The sequence below is a fragment of the Mustela putorius genome, unplaced genomic scaffold (assembly GCF_011764305.1).
Source record: "Mustela putorius furo isolate JIRA1106 unplaced genomic scaffold, ASM1176430v1.1 tig00003962_pilon_pilon_pilon, whole genome shotgun sequence".
Lineage (NCBI taxonomy): Eukaryota > Metazoa > Chordata > Mammalia > Carnivora > Mustelidae > Mustela > Mustela putorius.
Genome location: NW_025422106.1, coordinates 21991152 through 22015419, shown reverse-complemented (window position 1 = coordinate 22015419; position 24268 = coordinate 21991152). Strand labels below are relative to the sequence as shown.

The window sequence follows — 24268 nt, the reverse complement described above, 5'->3', positions numbered from 1 at the left end:
TTAAGCCCTGCATTGGGCTCTCTGCTCTGCAGGGAGCCTGCTTCCCTTCCTCTCTCTCTGCCTGCCTCTCTGCCTACTTGTGATCTCCGTCTGTCAAATAAATAAATAAAATCTTTAAAAAAAATGCATAGAGTCGATGGATGGATGGATGAAAAACAAGACCCAACTATATGCTGCCTAAACAAGAGACTCATATCAGCTTTAAGGATGCAGATAGGCTCAAAGTGAAGGGATAGAAAAAGAGAGTACATGCAAGTGAAACAAAAAATAGAGCAGAGGTAGCTATACTTAAATCAGACTTTGAAATAGACTTTATGCCAAAAGCTGCAACAAGAGACAAAGAAAGTCATTGTACAATGATAAAGGGGTTAACTCATCAAGAATTATGGGTTGCAGAATTATAGTATTAACTGAATTCACATCCCAGCCAAGTTACTCATGTTAAAATTGGGGCACTGATTAGGAAGAAGGACCTCATTCCAAACTTCCAGCATTCAGTGGGACTAGGAGACTAATAATCTCAAACTTCTGAGTCACTCTGGGTCTCTCTTGCCAATGGAGGCAGTTTGTCCTCCTGTATTTTGGAGACTAGCCTTCACTAATTTGAAAACCTTGCAGTAATTTCTGGGGCAATTGCCTTACTAGGAGTTGCCCATTTTCCTCAAGACTCCTTGCAACCACCTCTTACTTCTAGGAGACTCATAACTAAAATCAGAGTCAAAATGCTCCAGCAGGGCGATTACAAAGAATGACCAGGAAAAATAGTTTTTATAGCAAAAGATTTTCACAATTTGCATATATAGTGGCATAAACCCAACGAATATGTGTTAGAGTATATCATAAGGGAGTTAAAGAAAGGAGCACAGAATATGGTGCTGAGTTGTTAGAATTTGTTAATATGGATACACTTGTCAGAAATTAAGGACTTCAGGTCATAGCTTCTATAGCTGCAAGTGATGTAAGAAAAAATCTAAAGGCTTAGGGATATAGGAATGTTGGAGCAGATTTATTATGTATTGACCTGCACATCCACTACCCTTCCCAGTACATCCTCTGAGAGGATCCTGGGGAGATCCCTTTACTAGAGCATTGAAAAGTATATTAACAATGGGAATACCTGCATCCTTGAAAAGTTCTGTGGTTCTATAGAAAAAGTTCTATTCTTCTATAGGTTAGGCAGGTGGGTTTCAGAGTAGTAGAGGCCAAATATTGGTATTCAACCACCAAAGACAAAGTAGGCACATTTACCATAAAAAGAAGTAGAAATAGATTTTTTTTTTAACTCTCAGCAATCTTTGTGGCTAAATGATTATGGTGGGCCTAGGAATAAAATAGATGGTCAGTCTACTGAAATGGTCATCCATATATATATATATATATATATATATATATATATGATAAAAAATCCATATATGGTGACTAAAGATATGGCTCTAGTCACCATCATGGAGAGTTTTGGCCTCTCACCAGTTTCTAGGCCTAAGCCCCATAAAGCCCCATAATGAAGGCAAAGCTGGATCTCCTTGAAGGAGGATTTTGCAGCACTGTCATCAGTATATACTGAAAATCCTCCCCATACAACCTGTGGCCAGCTCCTAAAATGACATATGCCAGGGGGAAAAATATCCTGGTATTACACGGATGTTAATTCCTGGGAACTCTAAGTGCCACCACAGTCCACCAGTTTAAGTACGGGCTTGTGGTAGAAGGTGAGAAATTTAGTCTTTTTTTTTTTTTTTAAATGTAACAGCTTAGGATCCTTTATTTACAGTTCTCAGTTTAGAGGCTTATGAGTGTAGAATGTAGAGGTTGCTACTAGCTCCAGGTCTAGGGACAGAAATTTCCAGTCTTCCACAGTTATGGGGGTCTGTTGAAGTGGAGGTTAGAGCCTTATACTCCATAGCCAGTGTTGTAGCTGACTTTAGTCTGGCAGGGGCTGTGGAGTCATGAATGGGTGGGGAGGTATAAGAACCTGGCTGTGGTGTCCCTAGAGTTGGCCCATAAACAACTGGAATTGTCTGTGTCTTGTTTATGAAGGCATTGTATGCTAGAAGGACAAAGCTGTTGACAACAGCACCACAAAGAGGATAAGGAAGATGGCCTAGCCAGAACCCAGGAATTTCTGGAGGACAACTGAATCTTCGCACTGATTTTTCTCCATGCTGAAACCTGCATGGATATGGAAGACTTTACTTGCTGGGATGTCTAGCAAAGTATGGTACAGTATGAGGGTCTCATGAAGAAGTATTGCTGTAATGGCCAAGGCCTGACTTGCAGCAACGGATCCCATAAGATTAGCACTATTTCTTCCAGTGGCAATAAAAAGCCAGAACACAATTGAATTGGTATACTGATGAGGTAGGTCTTCAGGTCATAACTGAGTGTTAATCTTGATGATGCACTGACCATCTGGTTTCCCTTGGGGAAAGAAATCTGAAGAGGTTTTTGCTTTTACAAAAAAAAAGGCAAAAAGTAAAAATAGCATTCAGCATTTGTTTCACAGCAAGCTGTTATAGAGGCAGCATATACCCTAAGCTCCTTCCCCAGGAACCATATTCACTAGCTCAGCCTTCAGCAACTATAGCTTTGAATTGTGTCTGAGCATTTGTGCTTCATCTCGATGTATTTTGTGCATCCGTTAGCAAGATGTGTCCTAAGAAATCAGAAAAGCCTAAGAGATTTGATTTTTTGCATCCAGGAATGCTCAGAAAAATTTTCCATATAAATAAATGGTAATAGCATCTTTGCTTTACATCATTCTGGCTTACAGACAGTCTCACAGGAATGTCGTACTTTAGATAGTGGGGGAAACCTGTACTTTCTTCACTTGCCTTCCAGGATAACAATATCTGAGTTTTTCTCCCACCTCCCTAGTTTTTTGTTTCTCTTGTTGGTTACTCTTCTTTTCTCATTGTTTGTAATACTGGAGTGCTCCCAGAGCTTAGTCCTTGAACCTTTCCTTTATTTTTTTTGAAGTTCTTATTTTAATTCCAGTTAGTTAGCATTCAGTGTGATATGAATTTCCAGTGTACAATATAGTAATTCAATAATTCCATACATCACCCCGCACTCATCACAAGTGCCCTCTTAATCCCCACCACATATTTAACTCATTCCCCACTGTCCCACCCCCTGAGAAATTGAGTCTTAATTTAAGTTTGAGTCACAGTAGATAAAGTAAATCCATAGAACCACCCTACAGTGATTTCATCAGTTCCAGGATGTATAATTAAAATAGATACATGGTAACTGGCAGAATTTCCACATTGGCTTTCTGATCCTGAAATAAGGAGCCTTATAGTATAACAGGCCAAGTTGTAGCCCTTGGGAACTCCCCTCTCCCACATACACATATACCAGGAGTAAACAAAAATTATTGTTTTCCTGGGGTGGCAGAATGGGCAATTACAGAGATTAGTAACACCAATAAAGATTTGAAAGAAGCAGGGAGTGATGAAACCTATCTCATGCCAGTTTAATTTGCCTGTTTCGATGGATTTTGGAGAATGACTGTAGAGTATTATAAATTTAATCAGGGATGTCTCCAGCTGCCTTCCATAGGTGATTTCTTTATTGGAGCAAATCAACAATCCCTGCCACCTGGTATGCAGTAGTGCCCTAACAAATGCTTATTTCTCCATACAAGCTGGGAGAGAACACCAGCAGCTATTTGAATTTACTTGGCAGGCCAAAAATATAACTGCATTCTCTTGCCCCAGTGCTACATCAGTTCTCCTGCTCTCTACCATAATGTAGTCCACAGAGATATTAAGCATCATGACCTTCCAATCAGCACTGAGTTGGTCCAGCACATTGATGACATTACAGTCATTGGATCTGGAGGATAGGAAGTAGCAAGGTCTTTAACTGTCTTCATAAAGTATATGAAACTAATATAAAATATATGAAACATAAAATATACCAAACTAGGGGATAAAAGATAACCTCCATTTCTGGTATCAATTTCCATATCAGTCAAGTGCAAGTTACTACATTATTATCTCAGCTCTAAACTCACCCTTTTGTATTCTTCTTTGATGCTGGAGCTGGGACTCTGAAAACCACATTTCTTTGCCTTGCCAGCTAGTTCTGTTAGGCTCTGCTAATTGGTGGCACTAGAGGGAGACCCCAAGACTGAAGAAGGATGAGAGAATTGCTTCTTGTCCAACTCAAGACTGTTTCCTGGGGCACCTGCGTGGCTCAGTCATTAAATATCTGCCTTAGGCTCAGATCATGATCTCAGGGTCCTAGGATAGAGCCTCGCATCAGAATCCCTGCTAGGTGGGAAGCCTATTTCTACTTCTCCCACTTCCCCTGTTTGTGTTCCCTCTCTCGCTGTCTCTCTCTGTCAAATAAATACATAAAATCTTAAAAAAAAAAAAAAAGACTGCTCCCTGTGAACTTTTGGTTCCTGTATGCTTTACCTCTGCAATGCTTCTTTATCCTGGTAGCAGCATGTCCTTTCTATAGCAACAACTGAATCCAGTTTGTAGTCTTTCTACAGTTCTGCACATTTCATGGACTCAAAGACACCAACACCAGCCAGTGTTCCTTCCAATCTGGGTCCTATGCAATCCCTCCTCTAAACTCAAAGACACCAATACCAGCTGAGCAGCGTCTTCTCGGTGATCTGAGTTTCAGCTCTGTGGGGATTACTCTGTTAAGTTTGTAAATTTTTTCCTTTTCTTCTTCTTTTCTTTCCCAGCTCTAGGTGCAGTAACAGTTGCTCCCGCTCTCATACCTCAGATATCTCTTTTTAGCTTTGCAGTCATCTACTTAACTTTATATCTAATTAACAGTTCTTGTTAAAGTATGTATTCAAATAACTGGTGTGATTTCTATTTCCTATCTGGACACTGACTATTCAAGTTAATAAAAGATTGTTAAATTTTATTAAAAATTACAACCAAGTGAAGGTACTATATGACTCAACCATACTCCAGCTATTATATATGCTATCTGTACTAATTAATATATCCAAATCACTTTGTAATTAGTCATTTCAAATGTAAGGAATTGGATTATTAAAAACAGAAACTATGATTTCTCCCCCCCATTTTTTATAGGGGGAAAATATATTTTTATATTTTAGCTATATAAACCATAGTTTCAGGTGATACACTTCATTTAGTGTGTAATAAATGTAAATGAGTTACAAATGTGCTGCAAGATAGTTATCTATTCAGCCCTAAGTAGCCTGAAATGACTGGGTGGTTGGTGCCTCTATGTAATTCACCGCTTGCCAGAAGCAATTTGTTCTAAGGATTCTCAGAGAGTAGCCCAAAGTAGTCAGAGCCTGATGATCCACCCTAGTATCTCCCAAGGCCCCTAAGGAGGCAAGCGCTTTATTAAAGCAAGAATTCTTTAATAAAGAAGCAAAGCCAAGGAGTATTCTATTACCAGCACATCACTTTCCAAAGCCAGTTGCAGTGAGAATTGCTGCTTGTCATAAACATTGAGCCTTGGAGCAGTCTGCATGTTCTAGGTACTCAAGGGGCAGGACTCACAACCCAAGATATGGCCAGGAAAGGCAGGGAGACCTGCTGGATACTTCTTATGGACTCAGCTCCCAATCTCTCTTTTCACATATATTGAAATCTCCCCTTTGTTTATGGCTGATGTGTCCTTTTAGTTACATCCAAATTGGCTGCAGAATTTTCTTCGTAATAACATAGTCATACTCTGCAAATTAGAGCTTCATTATTATTCTGTAATATATACTTGATATGAAAATATACTTGGATATTCTAAATCTAGTCATGTAATAAGATATTGCCATATTACATTTGCCAGTGAGAAAAAGTAAGAGCTATTACAGTCAAATATAATTTATACTTGGAAGTTCTTAATTGTGAAAATTGTTTTAAATTTATCACCTAGTTGCTTGAATTATAGTCTCATCAATAATTATATTCTCATCAATAATGATCACTGTTAAATTGTCTTGTTCAGGAATTTCATGCAGTCATTTCAATCATAAAACTCAACATTTCATAGAAGACTGATTTAGTGGTGATGAACTCCTTTAATTTTGTTTTTTGGGGAAGCTCTTGACATCTTAAATTTTGAATGATGACTTGATATGTTAAAGGGAATTCCTTTTGTTTGTTTGTTTTGTGTTTAAAATGAATTCTTATTTGTTGGAGGCAGGCCCCTGGCCAGGGTGGCCTCCGCCATTAAAAGATGGCGCCTGGCTAGTTGCCAGGTTAGGATTGCCTCGTGAGACTAAGCAGAACGCCCAAAGAGGAAGTAAACAGCATTGGTTGCTAGCGAAGTTGTTCATTTAGGTGCACAGCCTGATTCGCTCCCTCCTGTGCCCTGCTCACTGATTGGTCATGTAAGCATATATAAGTGTGTAGACTTGCAGAAATAGAAGAGGGAGAAGATGCATCCGAACCAGGGTTCTTGTCGTCATTGCGGGGCGAGGGCGATATTATTTTTTATAGAGAACAAGAGAGTTGGGAAGGGCAGAGGGAGAGAGAGAATCTCAACTCAGGCTCCATATCTAGCTAGCAGCCCATTGTGGGATTTGGTCCTATAACCTGGAGACCAAGACCTGAGCCAAGAACATGAGTCGGACACTTAACCAATTGAGCCACCCAGGAGCCCCTCAAGGGAATTCTTTAAATGGAAAGAAAAGAACATAACTAGAAGAAAACTATGAAAAAATGTCACTGGTAAAACCAAATATATAGTTAAAGTAGATTAATCACTTATAAAGCCAGTAAGGAGGTTATAACACAAAAATAGTAAAAATCAATTATATCTATAAAAATTAGTCAAGGGATACACAATTAAAATGTAAACTATAATATCTCATATATAAAACACAGAGATGGAGTAAAAATTTAGTGCCTTTAGAATGTGTTCTTCAGCACACATGTGAACTTAAGTGACCATCAACTTAATATAGACTGCCTGTATATATATATATATATATATATGTATATATACCTCATATATGAACCTCACAGTAGCCACAAATAAAAAACTTGAAATAGATACACACAAAAATAAATAAATCAATCCAAGAAGGCCATCAAGCCAGAAGAGAAGAGAACAAGACAAAAAGAAAGGAACAAAGAACTACAAAAACAACCACAAAACAACAAATTGCAATAAGCACATACCTATCAATAATCACTTTAAATGTTAATGCTCCAGTCAAAAGACATCAGGGGACTTAATGGATAAAAAAACAAAATGCATCTATATGCTGTTTATGAGACTCAATTCAGACTTAAAGACATATACAGACTGAAAGTCAAGGGATAAAAAATGATATTCCATGTAAATGGAAGTGGAAAAAAAAGCCAAGGAAGCAATACTTGTATAAGACAAAATAGACTTTAAAACAAGGACTGTAACAAGAGAAAAAGGGCATTACATAATGATAAGGGGATCAGTCCAACAACAAGTTTAACATTGTAAATATCTATGCACCCATAAAAAAAGCAAATATTAATAGATATGAAGAGAGAAATTGACAGTAGTACAATAACCGTAAGGGATTTAAATATGCCACCTACATCAACAAATATATCATCCAGATCCAAAAAATCAATAAGGAAGGAGTGGCTTTGAATAACCCATTAGACCAGATGGATTAACAGAGTAAATATAGAACATTCCATCCCATAATAGCAGAAGAGACATTTTTTTCAAGTGCACATGGAATATTCTCCAGGATAGAGCACATGTTAGTCCACAAATCAAGTCTCAATAAATTTAAGACTGAAATCATATCAAACATCTTTTCTGACCATGAAAGTATGAAACTAGAAATAAATTATAAGAAAAAAATGGAAAAAACACAAAAATACTGAAGCTAAACAACACACTACTAAACAACCAATGGTCAACAAAGAAATCAAAAAGAACATGAAGACAGCCTTGCATATGCCCCCACCCTGGAGCTGCCCATGCCGCCAGTCATCAGCCCCACCATGTTCTTTAACATTGCCATGAATTCCAAGCCCTTAGGCCACACCTCTTTTGAGTTGTTTGCAGTCAAACTTTCAAAGATAATAGAGAACTTTCATGCTCTGAGCACTGGGGAGAAAGGATTTGGTAACAAAGTTTCCAGTTTTCACAGGATTATTCTGGGATTTAGGTGCCAGGGTGATGACTTCACAGGCCATCATGGCACTGGTGGCAAGTCCATCTATGTGGAGAAATTTGATCATGAGAATTTCATCCTGAAGCACACAGGTCCTGGCATCTTGTCCGTGGCAAATACTGGACCCAGTACAAATGGTGCCCAGTTTTTCATCTGCACTGCTAAGACTGAGAGACTGAATGACAAGCATGTGGTCTTTGGCAAGGTGAAAGAGGGCATAAATATCTTGGAAGCCATCGAGCACTTTGGGTCCAGGAATGGCAAAACCAGCAAAAAGATAATCATTGCTGACCATAGATAAATCTAATCAATTTGACTTATGTTTTATCTTAACTACCAGACTATTCCTTCTGTTGATCAGAAAAGCATCCCTTCACCCCCATCTGCTTGAAATATCCTATACTCTTTGTGCTCTCACTGTAGTTCTATGAGTTTCATATTTTTATTACTCCCCTCAAAGTCTAGCTGGTTTGCAGAGTTAAGTTTATGATTATGAAATAAAAACTGAACAACAACAAAAACATGTAGACAAATGAAAATGGAAGCAAAATGGTCCAAAATTTTTGGGACACAGCAGAAGCAGTCCTAAGAAGGAAGTTTATAGTGATACTGGTCCACCTCAAGACACAAGAAAAATCTCAAAACAATGATGTAAACGTACACCTATCAGAACTAGGAAAAAAATGACAAAGCAACCCCTAAGTTAGTAGAAGAAAGGAAATTATAAAGACCAGAGTGGAAATAAATGAAATAAAAACTAAAAAAAATCAATCAAAAGATCAATGAAACCAATGGCTGGTTCTTTGAAGAGATAAACAGAATTGATAAACTTATCCAGATTCATCAAGAAAAAAAGGGAGGACTCAAATAAATAAGGTCATAAATGAAAGAGGAGAAATAACCAACATGGCAGAAATACAAAGAATTATAAAAGAAAACTATGAAAAATTATATGCCAACAAATTAGACAACCTAGAAGAAATAGATAAATTCTCAAAACATACAGTCTTCCAAGTGGAATCAGCAAGAAATAGAAAATTTGAACAGACTGATTACTAGTAATGAAATTGAGTAGGCCCTCAAAAAACTCCCAACAAACAAGAGCAGGACTGGATGGCTTCACTGATAAATTCTACCAAACATTTAAAGAAGAGTTAATACCTATTCCACTCAAACTATTCCAAAAATAGAAGAGGAAGGAAAACTTCCAAATTCATTCTATGAGGCCAGAATTACTCTGATACCAAAGCCATATAAAGACTCTGCAAAAAAAAGAAAACTACAGGCCAATATCCCCAATAAACATAGAGACAAAAATCCTCAACAAAATATTAGCAAACCAAATTCAACAATACACTGAAAGGACCATTCACCACAATCAAGTGGGATTTACCCCAGGATGGTTCAATATTCACCAACCAATGAATATGATATATCACATTAACAAAAGGAAGGATAAAAACCATATAATTGGGCACCTGGGTGGCTCAGTTGGTTAAGCGACTGCCTTCGGCTCAGGTCATGATTCCAGAGTCCTGAGATCGAGTCCCATATCGGTCTTCCCCTGCTCTGCAAGGAGTCTGCTTCTCCCTCTCCCTGTCTGCTACTCCCCCTGTAGTCTCTTTCTTTCTGTCAAATAAATAAATAAAATCTTGAAAAAAAATATGATCATCTCAATAGATGCAGAAAAGCATTTGATAAAATACAAAATCCACTCATGATAAAAACTCTCAACAAAGTAGATTTAGAGAAAACATACCTTACTAACATAAAGGCCATAAATTAAAAAAACCCACAGCTAATATCATACGTAATGGTGAAAATGGAAAGCTTTTCATTTAAGATCACAAACAAGACAAGAATGTCCATTCTCATTATTTGTATTCAACATAGTACTGGAATTCCTAGCCACAGCCATCAGACAAGAAAAAGAAATAAAAGTCATCCAAATCAGTAAGGAAGAAGTAAAACTCCCTATTTGCAGATGACATGATAGTTTATATAGAAAACCATAAAGACTATACCAAAAAACTATTAGAAGTAATAAACGAATTCAGTAAAGTTGCAGTATACATACTTAATATACAGAAACCTGTTGCATTTCCATATACTAATAACAAAGTAGCAGAAAGAGAAAATTAAAATACAATCCCATTTATAATTGCACCAAAAAGAATACCTAGGAATAAATTTAACCAAGAAGGTGAAAGACCTATACTATGAATAATATAAGACATTAGTGAAAGAAATTAAAGATAACACAAGCAAATGGAAAGATATGCCATGTGCACGGATTGAAGAATTAATATTAAAATGTCCCTACTACACAAGGCAATCTACAGATTCAATGTAATCCCTGTCAAAATACCAATAACATTTTTCACAGAACTTAAAAATAATCCTAAATTTTGTATGGAACCACAAAAGACCCTGAATAGCCAAAGTAATCCTGAGAAAGAAGAGCAAAACTGGTGGTATCACAATCCCAGATTCCAGGATATGCTACCAAGTTATAATATCCAAAACAGGTTATACTGGTACAAAAATAGACACATAGAACAATAGAACAAAATAGCCCAGATATAGACCCACAGTTATATGGTCAAATTAATCTTTGACAAAGAAAGCAAGAACATACAATGAAGAGTCTTTTCAAGAAATAATGCTGGGAGGGGTGCCTGGGTGGCTCAGTGGGTTAAGTCCTCTGCCTTCGGCTCAGGTCATGATCCCAGGGACCTGGGATCGAGCCCCACATCGGGCTCTCTGCTCAGAAGGGAGCCTGCTTCCTCCTCTCTCTCTCTGCCTGCCTCTGCCTACTTGGGATCTGTCTGTCAAATAAATAAATAAATAAATAAATAAATCTTTGAAAAAAAAAAAAAGAAATAATGCTGGGAAAACTGGACAGCTACATGCAAAAGAATGAAGCTGGACAACTTTCTTAAACCATGCACAAAAACAAACTCAAAATGGATTAAAGACTGAAATGTGAGACCTAACACCATAAAATTCCTAAAAGAAAACTCAAGTAGTAATCTCCTGGACATTGGCCTTAGCAACATACTTATGGATATGCCTCCTCAAACAAGGGAAACAAAAGCAAAAATTAACTACTGGAATTACACCAAAGTAAAAATCCTTTGCACAGCAAAGGAAACCATCAACAAACCAGAAAGGCAATATACTGAATGGGAGAAGATATTTGCAAATGATATGACCAAAAAGAGGTTAATATCTAAATTATACGAAGAACTTCATACAATTCAACAGTAAAATAAAAAAAATAATAATCTGATTAAAAGTAGGCAGAGGACCTGACTGTACATTTTTCCAGAGACATACAGAGGGCCTACAGATACATGAAGAGATGCTCAACATCAATAATCATCAGGGAAAGACAAATCAAAACTACAATGAAATATTGTCTCATACCAGTCTTAATGGTTAGTATCAAGACAAGAAATAACAAGTGTTGATGAGGATGTGGAGAAAAGGGAACCCTTGTGCACTGTTGGTGGGAATGTAAATTGGTGCAACCAATGTGGAAAACTATATGGAGATTACTCAAATAATTAAAAATAGACCATGATATAATCCAGTAATCCTACTAGATATTTACCTAAAGAAAATGAGAACACCAATTTGGAAAGATATATGCACCCTCGTGTTTATTGCAGCGTTTATAATAACCAAGATATGTTAGCAACCCAAGTATCCATTGATAGATGGATAAATAAAGAAGATGTGGTAGATAGATACATAGATAGATATGAATATGTATATGTGAATATTAGTAAAAAAGAATGAAATCTTGCCACTTGCAACAACATGGATGGGCATGAAGAGTATTATGTTAAGTGAAATAAGTCAAAGACAAATACCATATGATTTCACTTACATGTGGAATCCAAAAGACAAAACAAACAAACAAAAAACAGAAATACATTCATAAATACAGAGAACAAACTGGTGGTTACCAGAGGGGAGGAAGGTGGGGTTCAGCTCAAATAGGTAAAGGGAATTATGTGGTAAAAACTCCCAGTTATAAAATAAATAAGTAATGGAGCTGAAAGGTACAGCAAAGAGAATAATCAGTAATATTGTAATAATGTTTTTAAAAACCTACATAAAAAATTTTATGTTTATAGAAGCAATCTCAGATTTTTCATTTAATTCTTGAGAAGACTATTCAGAATCTCATACAAATTCAATATTTAATATCATCCCTAATATGTTTCTTTTTCTCACTATATTATATTTAAAAGTTTTTTTTTCACCAAGCCCCATACAATTGCCTCCAAATCCCCTTTAATTTATCCCAATGTGCTATACAAATATCATCATCTCTATGGATGTCATGATGCAAAAAAAAGTTGAGAAGCACTGCTTTAGCCCCAGAACAGGATTCCTCTCTCTCTCTCTCTCTCTCTTTTTTTTTTTTTTGACATTTTTATTTTAAACATTTTTAAAATTTAAATTCAACTAATTAATGTATAATGTATTATTGGTTTCAGAAGTACAGCCCTGTGATTCATCAGTCTCATATAATACCCAGTGCTCATTATATCACATGCCCTCTCTAAAGTCCATCAGCAAGTTACCCCATTCCTCCACCCTTCTCCCCTTCAGCAACCTTCAGTTTGTTTCCTATGATTAAGAGTCTCTTATGGTTTGTCTCCCTCTCTGGTTTCGTCTTGTTTTATTTTTTCTTTTTTTCCCCTATTAGTCTCTGTTTTGTTTCTTACATTTCATGTATCAGTGAGACTATACGATAATTGTCTCTCTGGTTGATTTATACCACTTAGCATAATACTCTCTAGTTCTATCCACGTTGTTGCAAACCAGATCACGATTCTTAATCAGAGGCCTCTCAATGGATTTCAGTGAGTGTGTGAAATGTGCAAGTATATATTTTTGGAGAGAGTTAATAGTTTTCACCAAGTTCTCAAAGCTTAAGAACCAACTGATCTCAAGAATTTCAAAAGTTTCTCTATAATTTCACCCCTAAAGGAGTGATGATACAAGACAAGGGTTAAAGGAATTCCAATAGGACAAGTAGGCCTCCATTATCACAGGTGGGAAGAATAAAGGTGCTATAAATAGAACTAGGAGGCCTTCTGTCTCTGGCTCCGTCTTTTGGAAATCCTGCTCTTGGTCTCTCTCTCTTCTCAAATTCAACTAATAAACTAAGAGAATTCTAGGGATTTTTCTCTATTAGAAGTAGATACTTCCTCCCTCACATCACCAGAAGACCAAGTAGGAACCAGGGTGGAGCCTAGGGAAGAATAGGTATAAATGAGGCAGAGAGCATAGATTTCAAATGCTCACAGGTGATCTAGCTCTGCAATCAAAGCCTGAAAGCCAGTATCATAAAATGTGCATTTACCCAGACCTCTTCCTCTGTGTTTTGAAAGAATTTTGTACATATTTAGGCTTTTCCTATATATGTAACCTTCTTGGGGGCCTATCAAAGGTGACTGAAACCACAGTACCACTTTTCCTTGCTAATAGGCTTTGAGGTCCTGAAAGATAGACTTTTATTTTGTTCTTAAAATATAATACATACTCAATATGTTCTCAATTAATGGTGACAAATGAACATAAATCAAGATTTCCAAATCTAAGCTTCCTCAAATGGTTCTATACCAGGAAGAGCTATTTCCTTTGTAGATTATAAATTAACTTCCTAATACAAATAAGTTTAATGTGAATCTGGGTACTTTATAATTCCAATTTTCTAAAAGATTTTTATTTATTTGAAAGAATAATAGTGAGAGAGTACATGAGCAGAAACAGACTTCCCTGGTGAGCTGGGACCTTGGACCCTGATCATGTATGACCAGAGCCCAAGGCAAATCGCTTAACCCACTGAGCCACCCAGGTGCCCCTAATTCCAAGTTCTTTTATAATCCTAATTTTGACCAGGATTTTATCACCTCAGATATGTCCAACAAAGATCTATTATATCTGCCTAATGAGACTTATCTTCATCACGCATCTACTTCTCTTACTATTAAGAGAAGCATGTGTCATGTCCTTTTAAGTCATTTTTATTCCCTTTCTGCTTGATGCTATTTTCTACACATAGAGTACACTCAAAGAAAGATGACCAAACTTGAAACAAACTAGAGAATAATAAAGTTATCTTAACTACATACAGGGCTTTATAGTTTATCTTGTACTTTACCATGCATTATCTCATTTGATCACAGGAATCCTGTGAGTTAGCAATCCATTGTAGAAACCAATGCTCAAAAAGTTTAACCCATTTGCCTAAAGTTTCACAGAACTGGAGTTAGAAACCAGGTCTTCAGAGTCCTATAGCAGTGATCTTTTCCATTGTAAGATTAATGGAATTAAGTCATCTGTTAAAAGAATTTCTTAATATTCTGTTGGTACACAAAACTAGATAATCAGTGTAGCTATCCCTGATGCACTAAGAAAAGTAACATACTAGTACATTAGTAAGACCTGTTGATTTGAATAATACTTTTCCTAGAATACTTTGATTTCTTTACCACGTTTGTTTCATTTATCTTTCATTCAGCTTTCAGCCATGTATATTTCTTAGCTATGCATATAACTTCCTGTTTGGTCTTCTAAGCATTGGCTCAAAGTTCTTATTTCTGAACTTTGTCTTTTCTTTTCCTGTTTACTACGCAGCTCCGGGAAAGAAAGAAAAAACACAGATCGTTTAATCGGTGAACCATACATCTTTGTTTAATTTTGTCTCGCAGGTACTCTTAACCACCACCAGGGGGCAAAAGCCTACCAGCTGGCTTCTCTGCGATTCATTCTACACAGGGCTGTACAGTACAGGGACCCTCAGTGTCTTGATTCTTGATGGAACCTCCCTGCTAATTATTTCAACCGCAGGGCCCCAGGGAGAGAACAAAGGCTCAGCACAGAGGGCTCTAGTGGCATTTAACCATACAGCAGCCAGAAAGAGCTCATGACAGCCCTGTCAGTTGAAAGAAAGCAATGAGATCCAAGGGAGTTTGAGTAACAACAGGAGGAGGAGGCTTTAATAACTGCAAACTCCTTAATGTGTGTGTTTTCTACAGCTTTGAGATGCACGGTGGTATCTTCCAGAACATCCACTCCAATTGAGAAATAGCTTTGTCAACTCTTTCTCTGTGTAAACAATCAGTGGTATTTGCATAGTGAGATCCCCCCCCCCTTAATCTTGATTTTCCATTACTTTCTTAGTTTATAGTCTACTGACGGTTTATCTTTCAGAAAAGTATTCCTTTAAAATATTTAATAATCTACATTTCACATGTGTCTATGCAATCATGAAATCTAGAGCCGAAGGAGAAGAAAAATCTCAAGGAGCAAAACCAATTCAAGAGAATTTCTTCCCAGCGGGAAGCAAGTGGGAGGTAAACAGCAGGTTTGACCCTTTTAACTCCGTGAGCCCAGCTTTCTCCGCCTCCGGGGCTGATGCAGCCTCTCTCCACCTTAGGAATAATGAATGAGTCCTTAGAGGCCCGGGTAATAGAGGAAGCGTGAGGGGTACCCTGAAGCTTGCCAGGGTATAAAATTAAAAACCTTTCTTTCTTTCATAAAGTCTCATCATAAAACATGGGCTCTGAGACAGAGGGTGGTAAAGCTCAGAAAAAAAACCCCGAGAACCGGGTCAAAAGAGGATAAACTCGTCTCTGGTCGCACCAGGAGGGTCTCCAGTCCAGTACGTCTCACTCCGGCCCAGAGAAAGCCTTTGAAACCCGTCGGAGCCCCGTTCCACCAGACAACATGTTTGCCTCAGGATTTTCACCTCAGTTTCCTTTCACTAAGATCGGTTAAGCTGTGCGCCCCCACCTCATAAAATGGTCGTCTCTCAGGAGTGGGGATTCCAGAGCTCTCCCCTCTCCCCGGCCCGGGGCCCCTCCCCCCAGCCCACCACCCTGCCTCTCGACGCGGGCAAACCGCGTGATTCCAGGGCAAGGGAGGAAACCCGGGAAGGGGCGGCGGCCGGAGACGCAAACACTCAGCCGGCTTCCGGCAACTCAAGGGTTACGGCGAGGCGGCGGCGCGCGCCGAGGGGAGAGGCGGTTGCTGACAGGTGGCGCCTGCGCACTGGGAGCGCTCATTGTGCCCCGCTGCTGCCGAACCGCCCGCCCGCCCGCCCGCCGCCCGTTCCGCGCGTCAGTAGGCGAGAGTCCGGTGTTGGGTGCGGAGCCTGCGGCCGTTCCCGCGTCCTCCTCCTCCTCCCCGTTCCCCTCACCCCCATCCCATACCCTATTCCCCATCCCGGCTCCGTCACCCTCCCGCCCCCCACACTCAGGACAAGAATGCCCTGCCCGGAACAACCTAGCAGCGCCTAGATGGCTTTGGTCACGGTCCAGCGGTCGCCTACCCCCAGCACCACCTCCAGCCCCTGCGCCTCGGTGAGTCCCACCCGGCGGCCGCTCCGCTCGCTTCTGTCACTGCGGCTCCGCTTTGCCTCAGCGGGTCCCGCCGATCGCCACTGCGCACGCGCCGCGCCGCTTCCCAGGCCTTGGCACTCGGCTGCCGCGAAACCCCCACACACCCCATCTTAAAGACGAGCTACGGGAACTACGGGACGTTGGGGTTTGCCTCCATCACTGGGGGCACCTGGCTCTCCCAGTCCTCGCCTTGAACCCCCCCGCGGCATGCTTTCCTATGGCTTGAACACTTCCTTTCGGGAATGAGTCATTCTTGCTTTTCACCCTCCCCCTTCCTTGTACCCTCTGTTGCTCTGCTGCAGGGAGAGGACCATGGGGCTCCTGCGTTGCCCCTTACACACACCACAGCCGTTTTCCCACACCCATCTCTTGGACCCGTTCGGTATTCGCACACTGCAGCCCCTTCTTCAGGCTCTCCGCGGTGTGTGCCTTCCCTCTAGTCACTTGCCGTCGTTCTTGTGCTCTGGTACTGTTCGGGCTTCAGTGGACTGCTGAGCTGGTAGTTACTCCTTGGTTTCTTCCCTCTTTCCCTCCCGCAGAGGGTGGCCTTGGTCTCTGCTTCTTGGAGCTCTTACCTTTCCTCTAAGAGGTTCTGAAGCATCTGGCGCTGCTTGATGACCAGTACCAATTCATTTGCATCTTACAGACATTAATGCTTTACGCTCATTGCTCATGATCGTTCTTGTTCTTGGATCGTGTTTGTATGGTTCCTTACTTCAGACACCTATAACGGTGAAGCATGCTTCCAGAAGGAAAATACCCAGTAACCAGCACTTTCCTGCTGGCCCCTTCTTTGACTTCCCTGCTAGCCCCACCCCCACTCCTTTACAGCCCATTCTTTTAGGCTTTATTCTTGAATATATTTATTTTTAAAAAATATTAAAAATAAATACGTAAAACATTGCACACGTGGGGCGAGGTGGGATCTTTTAAAAACATGCAGATGTTTTAGAAGGAAATAGAATGAAAATATGAACAAAACCGTCTTGAACTTCCTACAGAATTATAATTTTTAAAACTGTGTTGGTGGATTTAGTAGTTTCAGTTGCCAAAAGGTATTCGGTAAACACTGTAAACATCAGGTTCCGCTGTAAAACATCAGGTTATTCTTAGTATTTGTATGTCCACTGAGGCATGGGGTTTGCTATCTCGAAAATATGGTGGCTTGTGATTTCAACATGGTTTGATGAATTTCAAAATGTTGTCGTGTCCTGAGCTTTCTTCTGCATTTTGTGTGACCAAATTGACAATTATATCCTAATTCTAGAATTGATTATATTTCAGAAATTAACTTGTATTGTTCCAGAGAGCAGAACTATGATCTTTGGGTAAAAGTTCAGGGAGGCAGATTTCCAATGATTGTAAAGAAGAATTTTGTAACAGTGAAGTGGACTGCCTTGCAAAAAATAGTGAGTGTCCATTGCTTAAAGTATTCAAAGAAGGGCTTTTTGCCTGGAATTTAGTATAAGAAATTCCTTCAGTGGGGGACTTCTAAGGCTTTTTCCAACTCTTGAGATTTTGAGATTTGAGAATAGTTGCCCTTCAAAGCTGGTAAAATGTTTTAGGGTCTTCTGAAGACAAGTGTGATATGGATAGAAACTTAATAAACTAATTTTTACGTTGTATTTTATGCTAGTTCTTGGAAAGTTAACATTCCTTCAAACCACCTTACTTCTCTCTACTGATAAACCATTTGAGGATAGTTGTCACCAGACCTGATTTTGGCTGAGAATGCAACTATACTAAGTTTCTTGAGTTGAATGATTAGTATACAGTAAGACTGTATGTACTTGATATGACTTACTTAGCCAGACCTTAGTTATTAGAATATTGAGGTATGTTAATAGCCACTTTTGAGATAGGTAATTAAATTGATCATGTGGTAAGCTCAGTTGTTGAGCTAACTGACTGATATTTCTACAGCTACTTGCTGTAGTAGCCCGGTTATTTCAGTTGTTTATATGTGGCCCTGGGTATAAAGGAATCCTGGAACTGGTGTGTGTGTGGGTGTGGGTGTGTGTGTTTGTATGACTGATGAGCCAGTTACCTTTCCCCTTAAGTTGTCTTCCTATTTCACTTCATCCAGAGCTATGTTCAACTGAGTTGTCTTGTGGTTCTTGTGTTCCAATATTTGTATGCTGTCTGACCTGCATATATTTGCTATTGTATCTCTTGTTGCATGAATAGGTTGAGTCGTTTGTTTTAAAGGTAAAAGAGAGAAAACAAACAAACAAAAAGTCTAGAGGATCATGAAAGGAGAGATTTAATTTTGTGAGACTGGAAATTTAAATTTTTTAAATTAATAACTTTAAGCATTTTACTTTTTCACTATAGGTGTATAGGGCATTTTAATACTGTCAGTTCTTCAATATTCATTCACTGGGGATTAAACAAATCTATTGATCTACTGGTATGAGTGATTATTACAGATAGTAAGATGTATCAGACATCAATCCCATGTATCGATATCATGTAATCTTGGGAAGGGATGGGAAGAACAAATGTGAGATGAGAGTGTAGAAAAAGAGACTGAGGGAAATGATACTGTATGTACATTAACACTTAGTTTATTTGTAATGGCCATAAATATTGCTGAATTCAAATTAAGATAAATTCACTAATGGCAAGAGTAATAATAACAATATCTAACATTTATTTCTTGGGTTTTCGTCTGTGTTAGGTGTCATGCCAAATGCTTTACATGACATTTACTCCTCACATTATGTCCAAAGGAAATTGCTATTATCCCTGCCTTACAGATGAAGAAACTGAGGCAAAGAGCTATTAAGGAATGTGCCCAGTGTCAGCTGTTGAAAATGTGTTTAACTTTAGGATTTTCCATCTTTTCCATTGTGGTAATCAAAGAGAAGTACATATAGTAGGTGGACAAGATTCAAACAGCTTTGAAGTATGGGTACAATATTTATAGACTGGAGTAGGGCCGGAGAAATTAAGAGTATTTCAGGTGGAGAGAAGTTGTATTACCAAAACTTACAGGCCAGAAAGCACAAGGCATATCTGAAGGACTTAACTAATCCAGTTTGAGGAAGGATCTCTTTGGAAGAGTAGTAAGAGATAAAGGTGAAGAGGAAGCTGGGACTGCACAGGGACTGCTGAGTTTAGGAGTTCGAACTTGATAGGGAAGGTAATGGAGAGTCTCAAGAGGTTTTTGAGCAGATATTATCACAGTGGTGTTTTAAGAAAATTGATCTGGGAGCTATTGGCCATAGGGATTTGAGAGAGGTGGAGGGAGGCCATGAGTAGAGCCAGTTAGAGGCCATTATGGAAGCCCAGGTGTGAGATAATAAAGGCCTAAACTGGGGGTATGAAGTGGTAATGGAAAGAGGGAAAGATGTGAGGGATTATGGAGAAGAAACAAAGGACCTGAGAACTGATTGGATATAGGGAAAGAGAAATCAGAGATGCCAACTTTGGAAAGTATTGTTCTTCTAAGATAATAGAGGTTTCTTAGTTAATAGACAATTTAAGAATTATCTTTTTCCTTCTTTATGAATTTTCTGAATGGATACCTGTGTTGATCCATGGTCATATAAACATACTGAAATAACAAGGAAATATTTTACTTTTCTGTAATGTTTTGTACTTTTCAGAGTGTTTTTTTGTGTTTGTGTTCTTTTTTTTTTTTTTTTTTTTTTTTCTTATTTGACAGAGATCACAAGCAGGCAGAGAGGCAGAGAGAGAGAGAGAGAGAGAGAGAGAGAAGCAGGCTCCCTGCCGAGCAGAGAGCCCGATGTGGGACTCGATCCCAGGACCCTGAGATCATGACCTGAGCCGAAGGCAGCGGCTTAACCCACTGAGCCACCCAGGTGCCCCTGTGTTTGTGTTCTAATTTAACTCTAGGGCAGCCTCATGAGTTATGCAGGACAGGTACCAAGGTTAAAAGACTTGCTGAAGGTCACAAAACTGGTTAGTGTAAGAACATACCCTAGAACTAAGTTCCTTGGCTCCTGGTCCATATCTCTTTCCATAATGTGAAACAGCATATGAGTTTCTGATCCTGAGAACTTGATTGCCCATATAGTAAAGGAACCAAGACATGAGATATAATCAAGAACTCATACTCTTTGAAGTTAACGTATATTGTAACCTGAACTAGAACAGAATCATCTAGATCTGTGCAGATCGTTTTTAGGTGATACCCTTATTTGAAGCCTGTTATCTCTCAGTTTATACATAATTCTTAAAACTTGGATATTTAATTTTTCTTACTCTAGGAAGATAATCAACAGCAAAATAGGAATGGGAAGTGTGGCAGGTGCTGCTAAAGACAGGTTGCTTTCAATTCTGGGAAATGATAGCTGATGGTTTTATAGCAAGGGAGGAAGAAGAAGATTTATAAATAGCCGGCATAAGAAAAATTTAGCAGTTATGGTAACAGACTACTTAATGTGAGGATCAATCTCTAAAACCCGGTGGTCCCTCAGAGCTACTATTATGTGGTCATAATGATCACCCTGAATAATCATAATATGGCTTCATCTTGTTTTGTCTTCTTTTTAAGCAGTCAGGATTGAGTGAATTGTATTTTAAGATAGAAATCCATCCAAGTTTCATGGAAGTTTTGAGGTTTATGGTGCACATTTTAATTAACTGGGGAAAGTCATTTCCATATATGATGCTGGATAAATAAGATACTATTGAATTATATGTGTATTTTATATATATTCAAAGATGACCACACCTTTCTCTCAGAGAAAATAAAGCCATAGCAAATATGCAGTTGATTTGTCCGAAGTATAAATACTTAAAAGTGATGGTTTTTAATTTTTTGAAGACAGCTTTAGAACTTTCTTACACTACAGAAATAATACATGGTCATTGTAGGAAATTTTGGAAAATACGGAAAAGCACAGAAAAGAGAATGAAAGATATATGCTCTACAATTGCATATATATTTTACATAGCTGAAATGCTGCTGTCTATATAATTTTGTATATTTGGTTCTTTTAAAATTTACTACATATCATAAATATATATCTATGTGCCATAGCACTTAAATGGCTGCATAGAGCACTTATAACTCATCCCAACCATCCCATTATGGTTGAACATCTGTTTTTTTTCCAACTTTTTTTTTTTTTTTTGCTATTATAAATCACATTGCTGTGAACATCATTGGGCATAAATATTTGACTATATTTTGGAATATTTATTAAGATTTCAAGAAATATAATTACTGGATCACAGAGTATAAACAATTTTAAAACTCCTCTTGCATATTTATATTTTCTAGAAAGGTTGTTCCAGTTAACATTTATTTTAACCAGCATAGGGTAAAAATACTATTCTCTTGGCCTTATTAACACTGGATATCTTCATTTCATATTTAATCATTAGTAACTTTCAAGGATAAAGAATAGTACCTCATTGGTCTTATATAAACTTTATTACTAGACAAGTTGAACATTTTTTAGATGGTTAGATATTTCTGTTAACTTTTTAAAAGATAGCTTTATTGAGGTATAGTCTACAAAACCTAAAATAAACCCATTTTCATAATTTTATAATTTAGTGATTTTTAGTAAAACTCACAAAGTTGTGCACCCTTCACTATAGTTTTGTATTTCCGTTTTAGGTATTTGTTCATTCTTTTCAACTTGTGTATCCTCTTGATATATTATGATTATTGACTTATTTATTAGAACTAATTGCTTTTTAATTTTTTGTATTGCCCTTAGAATAAAGTTTACACTCCAGAGTTTTGCTAGCAAGACTTTTAGTGAGCAAACCCTGCTTTACCTCTTCATCCTCGTCTTTTCCCAAGTTCCTGCCTTGCACACTGCTCAGTCAAGCTGACATGCCATGCTTTCTTTGATCTCTAGGCTTTTGCACATGCTGTTCCCTTTACCTGGAACACTTTTTCTTCATCTCTTTACCTGACTAATTCCTGCTCATCCTTCAGGTCCCAGCTCTTCTTCTGGGAAGCTTCCCTGACTCTACTCTCAGACTATGGTAGGTGCTCTTTCTATGCGCACCATAGATCCCTGTACTTATCCGTTGTGGCTCTTATCTCCTTAGTGCCCTTGATTATTTGATTGCTTATCTCCCAAGCTAATCCTTAAACAAGGACTAGGTTTGTTTTCATAATTTTGTATCATCAAGGTCAATAATATTGGACATATGGATCAATGGATGATGAATCGATGAATATAGTATTATTTAGCAGACCTTTCCCTTTTGAGTTCTTCCATTGTTTTTAAACATTTTTGTTTCCAGAAGCCTGAAGATTATGAGTATTTTGTAGTACATACTGCTAAATTGTCCTTTAGAAAGATTGACTCAAACTTCGTTGACAAACTGTGCAATATACCAGAGGTCAGGTGGATAAAAATATCGGTTCCACTGCACCCTCATCAGCCCTGAGTATCATCATCATCATCTATTTTCTTTATTATAGTAAGAGCTATTGTTTATTGAACACTTATCATGTACCAGGCATTATGCTGAGTATTTTACATGCATTATGTTATTTAATTTTTACATCACTCCTTTGGTTTAGGTATTATTATTATCTCTGTTCTACAAAAAAAATTGAGACCCAGGGATGCCTGGATGGCTGTCAGTTAAGCATTACCCCTCCTTGCTCAGTCTCTCTCTCTTACAAATAAATAAATAAATAAAATCTTCAAAAAGAAAAGAAAAGAAAATTGAGGCTCAGAGAAGTAAAATGAACTACCCAAGATTATAGGCCTCGTGTCTAACCCCAGAATCCTTTCTCTTAACCACTAGCATTTTATCATTTTAATTTATATTTTTTTCCAGAGGTTTTAACATTTTTCTCAAATATTTGCTGCTATATGTTTTATATTCCCTGTTTTGTAAATAATTCATGTGATTAACTCAACTTTCTCCATTGATAGCTATTTTTGCTGTATTGATTTGTAAATACTTTTTAAAATAATCTGTACACCCCATGTGGTGCTCAAACTCATGCTCCCAAGATCAAGAGTTACATGCTTTACTGACTGAGCCAGAGATTTATCATGACCTGATTTATCATGACCTGAGCCAGAACGAAGAGTCCGACGCTCAACTGATTGAGCCACCCAGGTTCCCCTTGTAAATATTTTTTATACACACTAAGAATATTAACCTTTTTCTGTTATGTTGGACATTTGCCTTGGTTTTTCAGTTGCCATCTTGTTTTATTTGGTTTGTTTTATTCATGGATATATAAACATTTAAAAGATTTTAATGCCATAAAAAAATTTAATACCATCAATCCAAAGCTGTGTGTGTATGTTTTCCATTGTTTTTCTACTTAGTTCAGTTTTCTATCAACAGAGATATATTCACCTATATTTTCTTAAGTTTTTTAATAGTTTATTTTTATATTTAACTTCAATCATCTGAAATTGATTTTACTACACAGTATGAGGTAAATATTAAACGTACTTTGTTCCAAATAGTTAACAACTTTTCTCAGTTTATTTTATGAAACAATCGCTTCTTTTTCTAATGGTGTGTGATTCTACATGGGAAATACTAAATTGGAGTCATAAGCTAAAATGTGTTCCACTGAAGATCCATTGCTAGTCCCACAGGAGTTTAGTTAGTTTAACACTTTATTACTTAGTATTTATTTAATTGCATGGACAGACAATAAACTTCAACTAACTTAGATTTTAAAATTTGACTCAAGAGCCCCTGGAAGTCCAGAGTAAGAGGAGTCCTTTGGTAATCAAAAGTTATCTTCAGGTCT

General features: G+C 38.0%; 3 protein-coding genes across 5 annotated transcripts in view; 2 read left to right on the top strand and 1 right to left on the bottom strand.

Annotated features, from left to right (window-relative positions):
- Positions 1 to 17128, bottom strand: part of EFCAB5 (EF-hand calcium binding domain 5) — a 163097-nt gene extending 145969 nt beyond the window's left edge. The window contains exon 1 of the mRNA XM_045070255.1: positions 16476 to 17128. The gene's annotated coding sequence lies outside the window, so the exon portion shown is untranslated. The remainder of the gene's footprint in view (positions 1 to 16475) is intronic.
- LOC101687667 (peptidyl-prolyl cis-trans isomerase A-like) lies at positions 7889 to 8814 on the top strand. Its single transcript, XM_045070262.1, has one exon. It carries the CDS (start codon positions 7923 to 7925, stop codon positions 8418 to 8420), a length of 498 nt encoding a protein of 165 aa, XP_044926197.1. The 5' UTR covers positions 7889 to 7922; the 3' UTR covers positions 8421 to 8814.
- Positions 16219 to 24268, top strand: part of SSH2 (slingshot protein phosphatase 2) — a 248908-nt gene continuing 240858 nt past the window's right edge. Inside the window, exon 1 of one of the 3 annotated variants that reach the window (XM_045070260.1) lies at positions 16219 to 16506. In XM_045070260.1, coding sequence (XP_044926195.1) covers positions 16444 to 16506 — 63 coding nt within the window. In that variant the 5' untranslated portion in view covers positions 16219 to 16443. The remainder of the gene's footprint in view (positions 16507 to 24268) is intronic. The other 2 variants (XM_004746924.3, XM_004746927.3) reach the window with 2 other exon arrangements.

Coding starts and splice junctions, on each gene's coding strand:
- LOC101687667 (XM_045070262.1), top strand. CDS start 7,923: ATGCCGCCAGTCATCAGCCCCACCATGTTCTTTAACATTGCCATGAAT.